Raw genomic sequence first — 13825 nt, 5'->3', positions numbered from 1 at the left:
CAAGAGGTGATAGGCATTATTGTACTAGGGGATTTGTGCCTCTGAGCTGTCCATGACACCTTAGTGCAGAGAGCTTCCTTGGCTGGGCAAAATCCGGGGAAAGGGAGGGAGCATTTCTGTGCAAGGCTGAGCTCTGGGGCCAGCTCACTCCTGACTGTGCTATTTCACCTCCACAGCCAGGCATGTCCATTTGATGAAACTCCTTCTGAAACCGGCCACTCTTCAGAGAGTGGACACAGTCTTGAGCCTCTGTGGTGGATATTTTTTCTCTCCACATCCCAGGTCAGGACCACATTCACTGTAGGCTATGCAGGGCTATTTTGACCTGGTCTCACTGCATGGTTCCGAGGGCTGAAAGAAACTGGTAAATGCTCCTCCAAGTACAGCTGATCTGTGTCAAAAACTTTTTTGATCTCTGCAGAGGACTTTTTCCTGCAACACAGAAAGGAAGGATTGTTCCCAGATGGAGCATTTATCCAGAACAAAAGGGATCCTGGCATGTAGTTTACATGGGAAGTGGAACTCCAACCTACAGGACAGTGGAAGTATTGCCAGATGTGGACCAAATTATCCTGGTGCACTGCAGAAACACAGTGGTGCTCTGCATGCACTTTCTGCCCATGTAGTTTAAGGTTGGCTATGAGTGTCATTCAGAGTAAAATCCATTTTGTAGCTCGAATATTATTAATCCATTGGTTTTGGAAAAGTCAAAGAAGTTTAGAAACCAGAGAGTACCCAATGCATAACTTAGCACACTCTATGCAGGCCTATGTTTACAGTCACTACACAACCATCACCAAACACCTCCTTCCAGAACCACTTCCGAGAAACATCTCTCTAGCTGGGCATCTTGGGAGAGCATCTGCAGGGGAAAGGATGACACAGAGGTATGGGCTGGAATGCAAAAGAACTTTAATGAGTCAAAAGAGGGAAATGAGGTCGCTCTGAGTTGAGATTCTGGTGCAGGGAGCACCAGTCTGTCCTCCACAGACACAACAGAGATCCCACTAGGTGTCCATCTGCCCTCCCCACAGAGGGAGCAGAGCCAGCAGGTTCTCCTAGCCTGGTTTTGTGTTTGCTCACAGCCCAGGGAAGCACAAGAGAACAAGGACACAGTAGGGAAAGGAGAGACTGGAAGAGGGGAAAGGCAGGCGCAGGGCGTGCTTTATGAGAACCCAGGCTCAACCCCGTCCTTCTGCAAGGGGGGTTGGGGTTGCTCAGCTTCTCAGAAAGCAACGATCCAATGCTCCATCTCCAGTCCGGTAAAATTTTTCTGGATCCCTCGGCCACAGCCAGCAGCTTTAGCAGGGGAGGCACCTCCTGCTGCAGTAGCCGCTGCCGAAGCCAGAGACGCCAAAGCCCCTGGAGGAGATGGGCACTCCCTGAGAGCTGAGGATGCTGCCAACAGCAGCAGAGGTGGAGGATCCCACGGCGGTGCTCTGCGGGAAGGAGCTGAGGATGGGGCCGGGCAGGGTCACCACCACGGGGGAGGGCTGGATGAAGACAGTGGAGTCCTGGCACTGCCTGAAGCAGGGCTCATTGCAGCTGTTGGCCAGTGGGGTTGGGCCACAGGGCTGGACTGGCAGGCACTGGTTGTAGCAGGACATATCTAGGGGATGGAGGTGCACCTGGAGAGAGGGAAGCGGAAGCAGAGCATGGGAGTGGATGAAAAGCTGCCTATCACCCCATCACAAGGGAGACAAACCACAAGTTGGAGACAAGAGCCCATAGGTCATGAGAGCCAGGCCCTAGACTCTCTCCATGTCACAACTTCTGCCCCCTACCCTCTTCCATGAGCAGTAGCCCCATTGCCCAGCCTATGAGCAGTAGCCCCATGGCCCAGCCTATGACAGGGTATGTGTTGAGAAATCCTGCAGGAGGCTGAGGGGTAGGAAAAAGAGCTTCAGAGGCACCTTGTTCCAAATGAGACGGAGGCGAGAGGAGTGGTTGAGAGAGTGAGGAGAAGGGCCTGCTTTTATACTGCTCCTGCACTGCCCCAGGCCCACAGTCACTGCACGCAGGCAATAATTTTCCAACCGACTCACTTCCAAAGCAAAATATCCTACCTAATGGCACAGGTTGTGTTTTGGTTTCCGTCAACACTGCAGTTTCATTTCCTCATTTCTGACCTGCTTGGTCTATAATGACGGTTCCTTTCATATGCCAGGATGAGACACCCAAGGCTATCCCGAGCAGTAATGTGTCAATGTGTTCAGAGGATGCCTCCTAAAAGGAGGAGTCCTGTGCAGGTAGGGTATAGTGAGTTGGGGCAGCGAGGTGCCCCAATTGTTCGCAACTCCCTTTGCAGAAAGAGGTCCAGCTCTAACCTGCGCTGCACCTGTCACAGATCACCCAGAAGGTCCTCTTTTTAAGGACGTTCCACATGCTACTCTCTCCTCTCTCACTCTCAGCTCGCTCCAATGGTCACTAGCTGTGGCACCTCCAGGCAGCCAGGCAGTGTGAATGGTATCAACTGTTTTCCTCTTCATGCCGTTTGCTCTGGGGAGAACATTTACCAGGTTGTCTGAGTATGTAGAGATGGGTTCAGGAACATCAAAGCCCACCTGGTGTTGAATCAGGCAAAGCACATGGAGATCTAGAAGGTCTTCTTCCAGGTAGGTCAGCAAGAAAAGGAAGTCTTGGGCAAAGGCAATCCAAGGATTGAACAGGACAGCTTCCCTGAGGGCAGGGCATACAAGAAAGGTGGAGATACTCAAAGAGGTTTTGACCTTGGCCTTTACTGGCACGAGTTGCTCTTGAAAGATCAGACTTCCCACATTTCTTGTAAAGTCTGGAGCAGTGAACACTTCCCCACAGTGGAGGACGATCAGGTGTAGGAACATTTAGACAGATTGGACTGACCTGACTTCAAGCGACCTGATACCATGCACCTGAGGGAATGGTTTAGTGTCAATACAAGGCTGTTCTCAATTCCTTTTGAAAGACTCAGTTTTCAGGGATGTATCAGGGGACTGGAAGAAAGCCAGTAGGCATCATGTCTTCAAGAAGGAGCTGTTGGGGAACGATAGACCATTCAGCCTCATCTTTATCCCTGCAAAGATGATGAAGCAAATCATCCTGGAAAGCCATTTCCCAATATGAAAGGACAAGAAAGTAATTGTCAGTGGTCACCATGGATATATGGAAGGGAAAGCAGGCCTAACCAACTTCATGGCCATCTTTGATCATGTGCTTGGCTCCAGTGGCTTAGCAAAGTGTAGAAAACGTTGCTAATGTCAGCTAACCATGGCTTTTGACATGATCTGCTGTACCAGTCCTTACTAACCAGCTGACAAAATACAGGCTGGGGAAGAAAACAGTGCAAGGGTTTGAAATCTGACACAACTGCTGATATCCAAGGGTTGTGAGGAGCAGCACAGAGTCCAATTGGCTGCCACTCTCTCCTGGTGCACCGCATTCCTCCAGAGTGGGGCCAATAGTATTTAATTCCTTGACGCAATGTCCTGCAGTGGGCTAGAAGAACCTCCTGCACCATGACAGCCTGGGGCACATGGGCTTCCAACCAGCTTTGCAGCAGAGAATACGAATCGTGGAGGACACCATGAAGTAGCCCACAACTTTGGGGAAATGGTATCCGACAGCATCCTGGGATGCATTAGGAAGACCGTTGTTATTAAACTGAGGAAGTTGTTCCCTCTTCTTGACTCAGCACTTCTGACTCAATTGCTGTCCAGTTCATGGCTCTCCAATACAAAAGAGGAACAGCCACACTGGTGTAAAATCAGGAAAGAACCACAGAGCCCATGAAGCGAGTGGAGTCTCCGAGGCAGGAGGGGCTGCAAGAGGTGGGGTTGTTCACCCTGGAGGAGAGAAGCCCTGGGGCACGCTTCTTATAACAAGTAAAAGAGCTGATGGGAGGGATTCAGGAATATAGAGTCAGACTCTCCATCTGAGTCCCTCTCTTCACCTATCCAGTGAAAGGAGAAGAGATCCCTTTGGCCCATATTGAATTGCAGAAATCCCAAGACATCATAAGTAAATACTTTGATAGTGTGAGGGTGGTCAAGCACTAGCTCAGGTTTCCAGGAACTGTTTGTGTCTCCTCCATTCTTGTAGGTGTTAAGAGCTTGACAGGACTTGACCCTGAGCATCTTCCAAAGGCTGACTCTGCTTTAAGCAGGGAAGTTGGGCTAGGGCATCTCCAGAGGTCCTTTCCAACCTCAAGAACCCTGCAACTCTGTCTTGGGCAAAAGACAGGTGATGCACAGATGCTCCCAAGAGGGAAGAACTGGTTAGGAATGTGTGAATCAAGGGAAGCCTTAGTTCTCACACCTGAGAAACACTGTAGTTTCCAACATCTCATGGTCCAACAGCAAGAAAAGTCCAGGCCAATACTCAGGAAATGAAACAGATGTCTCAGCAGAGCAGTTTTGGTTATATAGAGTCCTCAACGTGGAGCACACACATCAAAAACCATAATCCTGGAAGTGAAAGAGGGAATGAGTTGCATAGGAGGGATCTGGAAATCATTCCTAAGCATGTTGGGGTGCTGTTGGGAAAGCCAAAGCTCAGCGTGCATTCAGTCTTGCAAGTGGCAACAAGAGCAATAGGCAACAAGCATCAAGAGCAAGACAGACATCAACGAGAGTAGCAGAAGACTAATGGAGAAAAATGTGGATCCACTGCTGACTGGTGCAGCTGATTTCCTGAAGAATGGACAGAGAGCAGGCTCTGAGGAGTCAATGCCTTCTTTCTCTCAGCCTTCACCTTCAAGTTGTGTCATACTGCCGTGCCCTCTGAAAGAGTTGAAGACAGGATGGAGAGCACTCCCAACAGTGGGTGGGCTTCAAATCAAGGACTGCCCAAGACCAGTCAAGGCAGTTGGTGCGCCTCAAGGCAGGGCTGCTCTAGAGACCTGGACCAGCTGGAGGACTGGGCCTACAGGATTCTTATTATATTCAAGAAGGACAAATAGCAAGTCCTGCAGCTGGAGAGAAAGAAACTCTTTAATATGTATGGACTGGGGACTGAGGTATGCTATGATCTTAGAGGCCTCAAACCTTATCTGAGTAGATCTCCCCCCTGAGGCAGTGTCAGCCTTGGGGAGAGTCTTGGAGAGTGGAAGGGAACAGATGCACAGGCCTCACCTTCATGGCCAAAGAGACCAGGCAGCGGTGAGGAACTCTTCTGAATACTCCGTGGAGGGAAAGAAAGGGTTGCAGAATGTTTTCTACCTCCCCACCAGATAGGACTCATACCTGAGTCCCAGGTGATATCTTCTCCTGTCATTAGCGCTTCAGCATGCCTTCCTTGCCATACCACAAGGCCTGTTCAGCTTGGAGCACAACAAGCACCGACGGGCAGCCAAGGAAACGTTTGCCAACTTCCTGAGGAGTGAGGGCTGGCAGGACACAACTTTGCCATGTGCCTGAAAATGTTCAGGGATGGCATGTGCTCATCAGGACTCTGAGTTCAAAACCATCTCTTGTACTTCGTCAAGGAGGTGATGCACTTCCCTGCCCTGCAGACATGGAGACATTTGGGAGGTGTTCCAGGAGGGCTAGAGATTGCCTTCACTAAGAAAACTTCCTGGAATAGAGTCTCCCTACCCATGGTGAATCACATGCTAATTTTGAATTGTCCATGTGTCAGGCTTTTCACATGAGGCCAAGCCAGGAGTGCGTGCTGTCTGCAGGCTTGTATCCATGTAGGGCTGAATTCCCTTCAGGCAAGGGCAGCTCCATCCCTGTCCCTGAAAAATGAGCTCTGTGCACTCTGCAGTACCCGAGTACACAGCTCCAGGCAGCCCCAACGGCCATTACTGTCAGCATGACCTTCTTGTCTGCACTCGTACATCTCGGGCAGGTCACTGGAATGTCATCGTGGTTTGGAAAAATGTTTCCTGCCAGCCAGGTTGAAAGAATGCAGCCAAAGTGTACAGTGGTGTGAGGAGAGTGAGAGGAAGAAGGTGCTCACCCGAGCTCCAACACAAACCTCTTGTGGTGAGTCGGGACCTGACTCCACAGGGTTGTTGAGAAATCACTGTGTTTGGGAGGGCAACATTCTCCTTCCGCAAGCCTGATGATGGCATTTGTTGGGGACCTCCAGAGACTGTTCACAGAATCACAGAATCACAGAGTCACTGAATGTCAGGGGTTGGAAGGGACCTCAAAGGATCATCTACTTCTATCCCCCTGCCGGAGCAGGACCGCCTAGATCAGATCACACAAGAACATGTCCAGGCGGGTTTGGAACATCTCCAGAGAAGGAGACTCCACAACCTCTCTGGCAGCCTGTTCCAGTGTTCTGTTCCCCTTACTGGGAAGAAGTTCTTCCTCATGTTTAAGCGGAACCTCCTATGTTCCAGCTTATATCCATTTCCCCTTGTCCTATCATTGGATGCCACTGAGAAGAGCCTGGCTCCATCCTCATGGCAGTCACCCGTTACATATTTATAAACATTAATGAGGTCCCCCTCAGTCTCCTCTTCTCTAAGCTGAAAAGACCCAGCTCCCTCAGCCTTTCCTCATAAGGGAGATGCTCCACTCCCTTCATCATCTTTGTGGCCCTGCACTGGACTCTCTCAAGCAGTTCTTTGTCCTTCTTAAACTGATAGGCCCAGAAGTGGACGCAATATTCCAGATGCAGCCTCACCAGGGCAGAGTAGAGGGGGAAGAGAACCTCTCTCGACCTACTAACCACACCCATTCATGAGAGGGGACGGCTTTGCCAAACAAACTGAAACCCACAAGAGAGAACTGTGTTAGTGGGAGAATGTTTGAACCTTCTTGAAAAGGAGGTGAAAAACATCCTCACCACCATTTCCCCAGACCCATGCCCCCTGCCAGACCCCTCCAGAACTTGGAGCACATATTCTGCCTGTACTGACCTTTCTCTACATAGGAAATCCCTGGGCCTCTCATTTCAATACATGAAAGGAGCCTCTGAGTGCTCGTATCAGAAATGAGGAAATGAAATGGCAGTGTTGATGGAAACCAAAACACAACCTGTGCCATTAGGCAGGATAATTTGCTTTGGAGGTGAGTCAGTTGGAAAATTACTGTCTGCTGTAGTGACTGTGGGCCTGGGGCAGTGCAGGAGCACTATAAAAGCAGGTCCTTCTCCTCACTCTCTCATCCAGTCCTCTCTCCTTCATCTCCTAGGGAACAAGGTGAGTCTGAAGCCCTATCTCCTCTCCTGCTTCCTCCTCTTCCTCCTCAAGTTTTCTCAGCGCATACCTGCTCCTCTGTCATATGCTGGGTCATGGGGCTGCTTGCAATGAGAGAGGGAAGAGGAGAGAAAGTGTTGCATGGAGAGAGGCTGAGGCTTGGCTGAAGTGAGCGATGGGCTAGGCAGTGATCTCCGTGGGCTTGGTCGCGCTCTCGGTGGGGAACTTTTGAGCTGAAGGGAAGGAGAGCCCATAGGAGGTGATTGGTGACAGCCAACATGGCTTCACTAAGGGCAAATCCTGCCTGACCAATTTGGTGTCCTTCTATGATGAGGTTACAGCATTGATGAAAAGGGGAAGAGCAACTGACATCGTCTACCTGAACTTATCCAAAACATTTCATACTGTTCCGCACAACATCCTTGTCTCTAAACTGGAAAGACGTGGTTTTGATGGATGGACCACTCGGTGGATAAGGAATTGGCTGGATGGTTGCACTCAAAGAGTTGTGGTCAGTGGATCAATGTCCACGTGGAGGCCAGTGACGAGTGGTGTTCCTCAGGGGTCAGTACTGGGGCTGGTGCTATTTAACATCTTTGTTGGTGACATGGACAGTGGGATTGAGTGCACCCTCAGCAAGTTTGCAGATGACACCAAGCTGTGTGGTGATGTGGACACGCTGAAGGGAAGGGATGCCATCCAGAAGGACCTTGACAAACTTGAGAGATGAGCCTGTGAGAAGCTCATGAAGTTCAACAAGGCCAAGTGCAAGGTCCTGCAAGTGGGTTGGGGCAATCCCAAGCACAAGTACAAGCTGGGTGGAGAATGGATTGAGAGCAGCCCTGAGGAAAAGGACTTGGGAGTGCTGGTGGATGAGAAGCTCAACATGAGCCGGCAATGTGCGCTGACAACCCAGAAAGCCAACCGTATCCTGGGCTGCATCAAAAGGAGCGTGGCCAGCAGGTCGAGGGAGGTGATTCTGCCCCTCTACTCTGCTTTCATGAGACCCCACCTGGAATACTGTGTTCAGCTCTGGGTCCCCAACACAAGAAGGACATGGAGCTGCAGGAGTGGGTCCAGAGGAGGGCCATGAAGATGATCCGTGGGCTGGAACACCTCTGCTATGAAGACAGACTGAGAGAGTTGGGGCTGTTCAGCCTGGAGAAGAGAAAGCTCCATGGCAATCTTATTGCAGCTTTCCAGTACTTAAAGGGGGCCTGCAGGAAAGCTGGAGAGGGCCTTTTTACAAGGGCGTATAGTGATAGGACAAGGGGCAATGGCTTTAAACTGAAAGAGGGCAGATTCAGATTAGATATAAGGAAGAAATTTTTCACTCAGAGGGTGGTGAGGTACTGGAAGAGGTTGCCCAGAGATGTTGTAGACGCCCCATCCCTGGAACTGTTCAAGGCCAGGTTAGATGAGGCTTTGAGCAACCTGGTGTAGTGGAGGGTGTCCCTGCCCATGGCAGGGTGGTTGAAACTACATGATCTTTGACATCCCTTCCAACCCGAACCATTCTATAATTCTATGATGGGCATCTCTATAACACATTCAGTCTTGCCTCCAGTATGGCTTAGCTTGGGTCCCTTTGTGGGAGAGTGACTGGCATCTCCTCATGCTCTGCTTCCCCTTCCCTCTCTTCCAGGTGCACCTCCATCCCTGAGACATGTCCTGCTACAACCAGTGCCTGCCAGCCCAGCCCTGCGGCCCAACTCCTCTGGCCAACAGCTGCAATGAGCCCTGCTTCAGGCAGTGCCAGGACTCCACCGTCGTCATCGAGCCCTCCCCTGTGGTGGTGACCCTGCCTGGCCCCATCCTCAGCTCCTTCCCGCAGAGCACCGCCGTGGGATCCTCCACCTCTGCTGCCGTTGGCAGCATCCTCAGCTCTCAGGGAGTGCCCATCTCCTCCGGGGGCTTTGGCCTCTCCGGCTTCGGCAGCGGCTACTGCGGCAGGAGGTTCTTCCCCTGCTAAAGCTCTTCCCTGCATTGAGGCCTCCACTTGGATTGACCTCATTTCCCTCTGTTGACTCATTAAAGTTCTGCTGCATCCCATATCACCTCTGTGTCATCCTTTCGCCTGCAGATGCTCTCCCAAGACACCCAGGAAGGCAAATGTTCCTCAGGGCTGGTTCTGGGAAGGGGTTGTTTGGGATGGTTTGACACTGATTTTCAATAAGGCTGACACTGAGCATGCTCAGTCATGCATCAGGTGATCCTCTAGTTTCTGAATTTGTCTGCTTCTTTGGAGAAGAATTACTTGACATAATTCAGGGACTGCTGGCCCCTTTGTTGTGCACAGCTTTTCTTTTTCCTTGATGAGCTCAACAATGTGATGAAAGAAGTCAGGAGAGAATGTGGTATTGAGGAGACATAGGGACTAACTTCTCAGGAGTTGTCAGGAGAACCCATCCTAACCATCACATTCTCAAAGGGAGCAAGAGAGTGCAGTGGGCTGCCTTATCATAGAGCCATCGTATCATTGGGTCATAGAATGGTTTGGGTTGGAAGAGACCTTAAAGATCGTCTATTCCAACCCTCCTGCCATGCACAGGGCTATCTGTCACTGCATCTCATTACTCAAAGTTCCGTCAAACCTGACCTTAAACACTTCAACGATTGGCCTTCCGATCATTCCCTGGGCAACCTTTTCCAGTGTCTCACAACTCTCATCAGCATAAATTTCTTCCATGCTCTTTAACGCTGACTCAGTTCTTTCTAGCGCGCCATGCCTCCACAACACTTGCTTTTCAAGGCCCAGAATAGTGTTTCGGGCAGCGGCATGGAGCTCAGCACAGGTTTCTAACCGTTCGGTCGTTGCGTCTACCGTTGCGAGTATGTAGCGCTTGCCATGGCGGGTTTGTTCAAGCGTGATATAATCAGTCTGCCAAGCCTCTCCGTATTTACATTTAAATCAACGTCCTCCATACCAAAGAGGTTTTAGCTGCTTGATCACAGTGCATGTTTCGCATTCATGGATAACCTGTGCAATAGCGTCCATAGTTAAGGCCACTCCTCGATCATGAGCCCACCTGTATGTTGCATCCTTTCCTTGATGGCCTGAGGCATCATGGTCCCATCTGGCTAAAAATTTTTTACCTTTATGTTGCCAGTCCAGATACACCTGAACCACTTCAATCTTAGCGGCTCAATCCACCTGTAGATTGTTTTGATGTTCCTCAGTGGTCCATCTTGGGTACATGACTATCTACATGATGTACTTCTACAGCCAGCTTCTCCACCCAAGCAGCAATATCTTGCCACAACGGGGCAGCCCAGATGGGTTTGCCTCTGTGCTGCCACTTGCTCTGCTTCCATTGCCATAACCATCCCCACAGGGCATTTGCCACCATCCATGAGTCAGTATAGAGGTAGAGCACTGGCCACTTTTCTCGTTTAGCAATGTCTAAAGCCAGTTGGATGGCTTTCACTTCTGCAAATTGGCTTGATTCACCTTTCCCTTCGGTAGCTTCTGTGATTTGTTGTGCAGGACTCCACACAGTAGCTTTCCACCTTTGATATTTTCCTACAAGGTGACAGGATCCATCAATATCCCTGTTCCTTGCAGGGGGGTTGGACTAGATGACCTTTGAAGGTCCCTTCCAGCCCTAACCATTCTATGATTCTATGATCAGTGAACAGAGCTTATTGCTTCCCATTGTCTGACATAATAAAATGGTGGTGCCTTTTTTGCATGTGTTATCTCTGGTGCCATTCCAAAATCTTTACCTTCAGGCCAGTTAGTGACTAGCATATCTGGCACAGCAGCACTCAATGGTGGCGTAATATCGTTCAGGCTACGATAGTCTACTGTCAGTCTCCACTCATCTTTGTACTTACGCAGTGGCCCTATGAGGCTGTTAAAAGGTGAGTGGGTTTTGGTGATGACTCCTTGACTCTCCAGCTGACGAATCAACTTATGGATAGGGATCACAGAGTCTCGGTTGGTACAATATTGCCATCGGTGCACTGTTGTAGTAGGGATCGGCACCAGTTGTTCTTTGATCCTCAGCAATCCTACAACAGAAGGGTCTTTTGAGAGACCAGGCAAAGTAGATAACTGCTTGACTTTCTCTGTCTCCAATGCAGCTATACCAAAAACTCACCTATAGCTTTTTGGATCCTTGAAATACCCTCTCTTAAGATAATCTATGCCAAGGATGCATGGGGTCTCTGGGCCAGTCACAATGGGGTGTTTTTGACACTGCTTCCGTTAGTCTCGCTTCAGCCTCCAACACAGTCAGCTATTGGGACCCCTCTGTCACTCCAGAAATGTAGATGGGTTCTGCTCCTCTAAAATTCCATGGCATCGGGGTGCATTGGGCACCAATGTCCACTAAAGCCTTATACTTCTGAGGGTCTGATGTACAAGGCGAGTGAATCCACACAGTCCAGTAAACTCGATCGTCCCTGTCCTCCACCTGGCTGGAGGCAGGGCCCCTCTAATACCTGTTATCATGTCCGTAATTCACTCCTTGTGCAGGAGGATCAACAGCATTAGGATCAAGGGAAGGATTAGCCCTCCTGCTCACTGGAAACTTGAGCAACAACTTTCCTGGAGGATCTGGAAAAACTTGTGTTTGTGGTTGTTTTTCCTTGCAACTGGCGTACTCTTGCCTCTAGGGCTGAGGTAGGTTTTCCATCCCACCTTCTCATGTCTTCTCCATGATCACGCAGGTAAAACCACAGCCTGCCCCATGGTGTACACCGTCTCTCTCAAGGAGAGTAGCTTCTAGTCCTAATAGCGGAAATTCTGGAACGTACAGGTGGGGAGTAGGACGTTTATTCTTTAAATTGTCAGAACTCCTGAGACAGTTGCTCCACAGCCGAGACGCAGGCTTGTACAGAAGAACTCTTCATATTGCCGGAGTTGAGTAACCGCATCTCCCATGGGTGGGGCGTCTTCTCTGAGATCCATTACTGCCAGTGAAGTAGAATATGATGGTGGCGCGCTTCGTAGAACCTTCCGCCACATGGGTCGTCTGCACTGGACTTTGTCCGGATCTTCAGATAACAGCACATATCTCAGGTCATAATAAATCACCTCTCGCATGGCTGGTTCCCTCAGGTGCTGGATATACCTCTCTCTCTGTTGACCCACTTTCCTGGCTTACATGAAACCTCTTCCTTGAAGGGATACCTTTCCCTCACAGCTGCCAGGAGCCGTTTCCAGAGGCTGTGGACTTGTGTCCCTTTTCCAATCGCTTTATCAATGCCGCCATCTCTAGGAAGAGCTCCCAGCTGCCTGGCTTCTCTACCATTTATATCCAGGCTACTGTCCCCATTGTCCCAACATCTGAGCAGCCAGGTGACAATGTGCTCACCTAGATGACGGCTGTCATCTTTTTGAATGTCTCGCAGCTCATTCATGATTAGAGATCTGGTGGTTATCGTCTCATCTATGAGATCTTCATCTATCCTCTGCTGAGTCCTTCCTTGGGGGAAAACAAAACTTACTTTCTTTCCTTCTTTCTTTCCTTCTTTCCTTCTTTCTTTCTCTTTCTTTCTTTCTGAAGAAAGAAAGAGCCTGCCGCCTCTACTTTTGGTTGTTCTAACAGCCCTCCTTTAGAGTAGCTTGTTTCCTCTTCCTCTTCTGAGTAAGTAGAAAGCTCTTCCTCTTCCTCTGGTTGGCATGATGGCCCTTATTTCTCTTCTTCCAGTTGTTGTGACAGCCCTGCTTCCTCTTCTTCTTCTGGTTGTCGTGATGGCCCTTATTTCTCTTCTTCCAGTTGTTGTGACAGCCCTGCTTCCTCTTCTTCTTCTGGTTGTCGTGATGGCCCTGGTTCCTCTTCTTCTTCATTCTTTACTATAGGTACCGACTTTTGTGTACATTTTCCCTTCCGTAAGGGGGTGACTGATAACGTGGTCTGAGTAGATGCAGTGCTTGTCACAGGGGCTTCAGTACAGCGTTTGCGTTTGCGCTGAGCACCAGAAGCTGGGGTTTGTGTAGCCACAGTGGTTGTTGCGGAAGCTGAGATAGCAAGCAAAATTAACATGAGTAACAAATTGGTAGAAATTTCTAAGTGGTTGATTAACCCTTATTATATATATAATTAGACATACAATCAGGAGACCTTGCAACAGGATTATACTCTTTAGACTATTCCAATGACATTCAATATTCTCAAAATTCTCCAAAGCTTTTGTAAATGGTCTGGTGGAGGAGGGGAAAGTGAAGGGAGACGTCCTCCTCATGTATCAGCTCTCCAAAGGAAAGAAGCTACGGGTGTAACTGGCAATGATATCGGCCAGGTGGCGGTTAGAATTCATAAATGAAGCCCACATCACCACCCACCTCTGCACCTCTGAATACAAGTACAGAACTGGTCCCAACACCCATGATTTTATCAGCACCACACGGCACAGCACAGCGATAATTCTAATTAGGGAAAAAATGCCTTTCATCCCAGTCCAACACCCAGAGACAGTTAATTGCAAATAATAACAGCCAAACAGCCTATACAGTAGATAAGATGCTAAATATTAAAACTCTGAAGACAACTGTGAGAGCAGAGAGAGAGCACTCCGAGAGTCCGAGAGTGAGAGCCCCTGGAAGAGCAAAAGCCTTTCCTTCTGCTCAACCCTCATTTTTATATTAGGCACGATATGGAATTCTTAATTGCTCAATTCAGCCCTCAATCCTGTCTAAGTTCAAATCCTAAGTGCAGTTGTGGACCCTCAGTCCCAGCCATGCTCCCC

The 13825-nt window shown here is 49.5% G+C and overlaps 2 protein-coding genes across 2 annotated transcripts; one reads left to right on the top strand and one right to left on the bottom strand.

Annotated features, from left to right (window-relative positions):
* Positions 1-1301: 1301 nt before the first annotated feature.
* LOC147526986 (feather keratin 1-like) lies at positions 1302-1607 on the bottom strand. The gene has a single exon (XM_086626545.1). The coding sequence runs from the start codon at positions 1605-1607 to the stop codon at positions 1302-1304; it is 306 nt and encodes a 101-aa protein (XP_086482671.1).
* Positions 1608-8795: 7188 nt separating this feature from the next.
* On the top strand, positions 8796-9101 carry LOC147526985 (feather beta keratin-like). Its single transcript, XM_086626473.1, has one exon. The coding sequence runs from the start codon at positions 8796-8798 to the stop codon at positions 9099-9101; it is 306 nt and encodes a 101-aa protein (XP_086482599.1).
* The last annotated feature ends 4724 nt before the right edge of the window (positions 9102-13825 follow it).

The sequence above is a fragment of the Tauraco erythrolophus genome, chromosome 25 (assembly GCF_009769465.1).
Source record: "Tauraco erythrolophus isolate bTauEry1 chromosome 25, bTauEry1.pri, whole genome shotgun sequence".
NCBI lineage: Eukaryota > Metazoa > Chordata > Aves > Musophagiformes > Musophagidae > Tauraco > Tauraco erythrolophus.
This window is presented reverse-complemented; position numbering and strand designations above follow the sequence as displayed.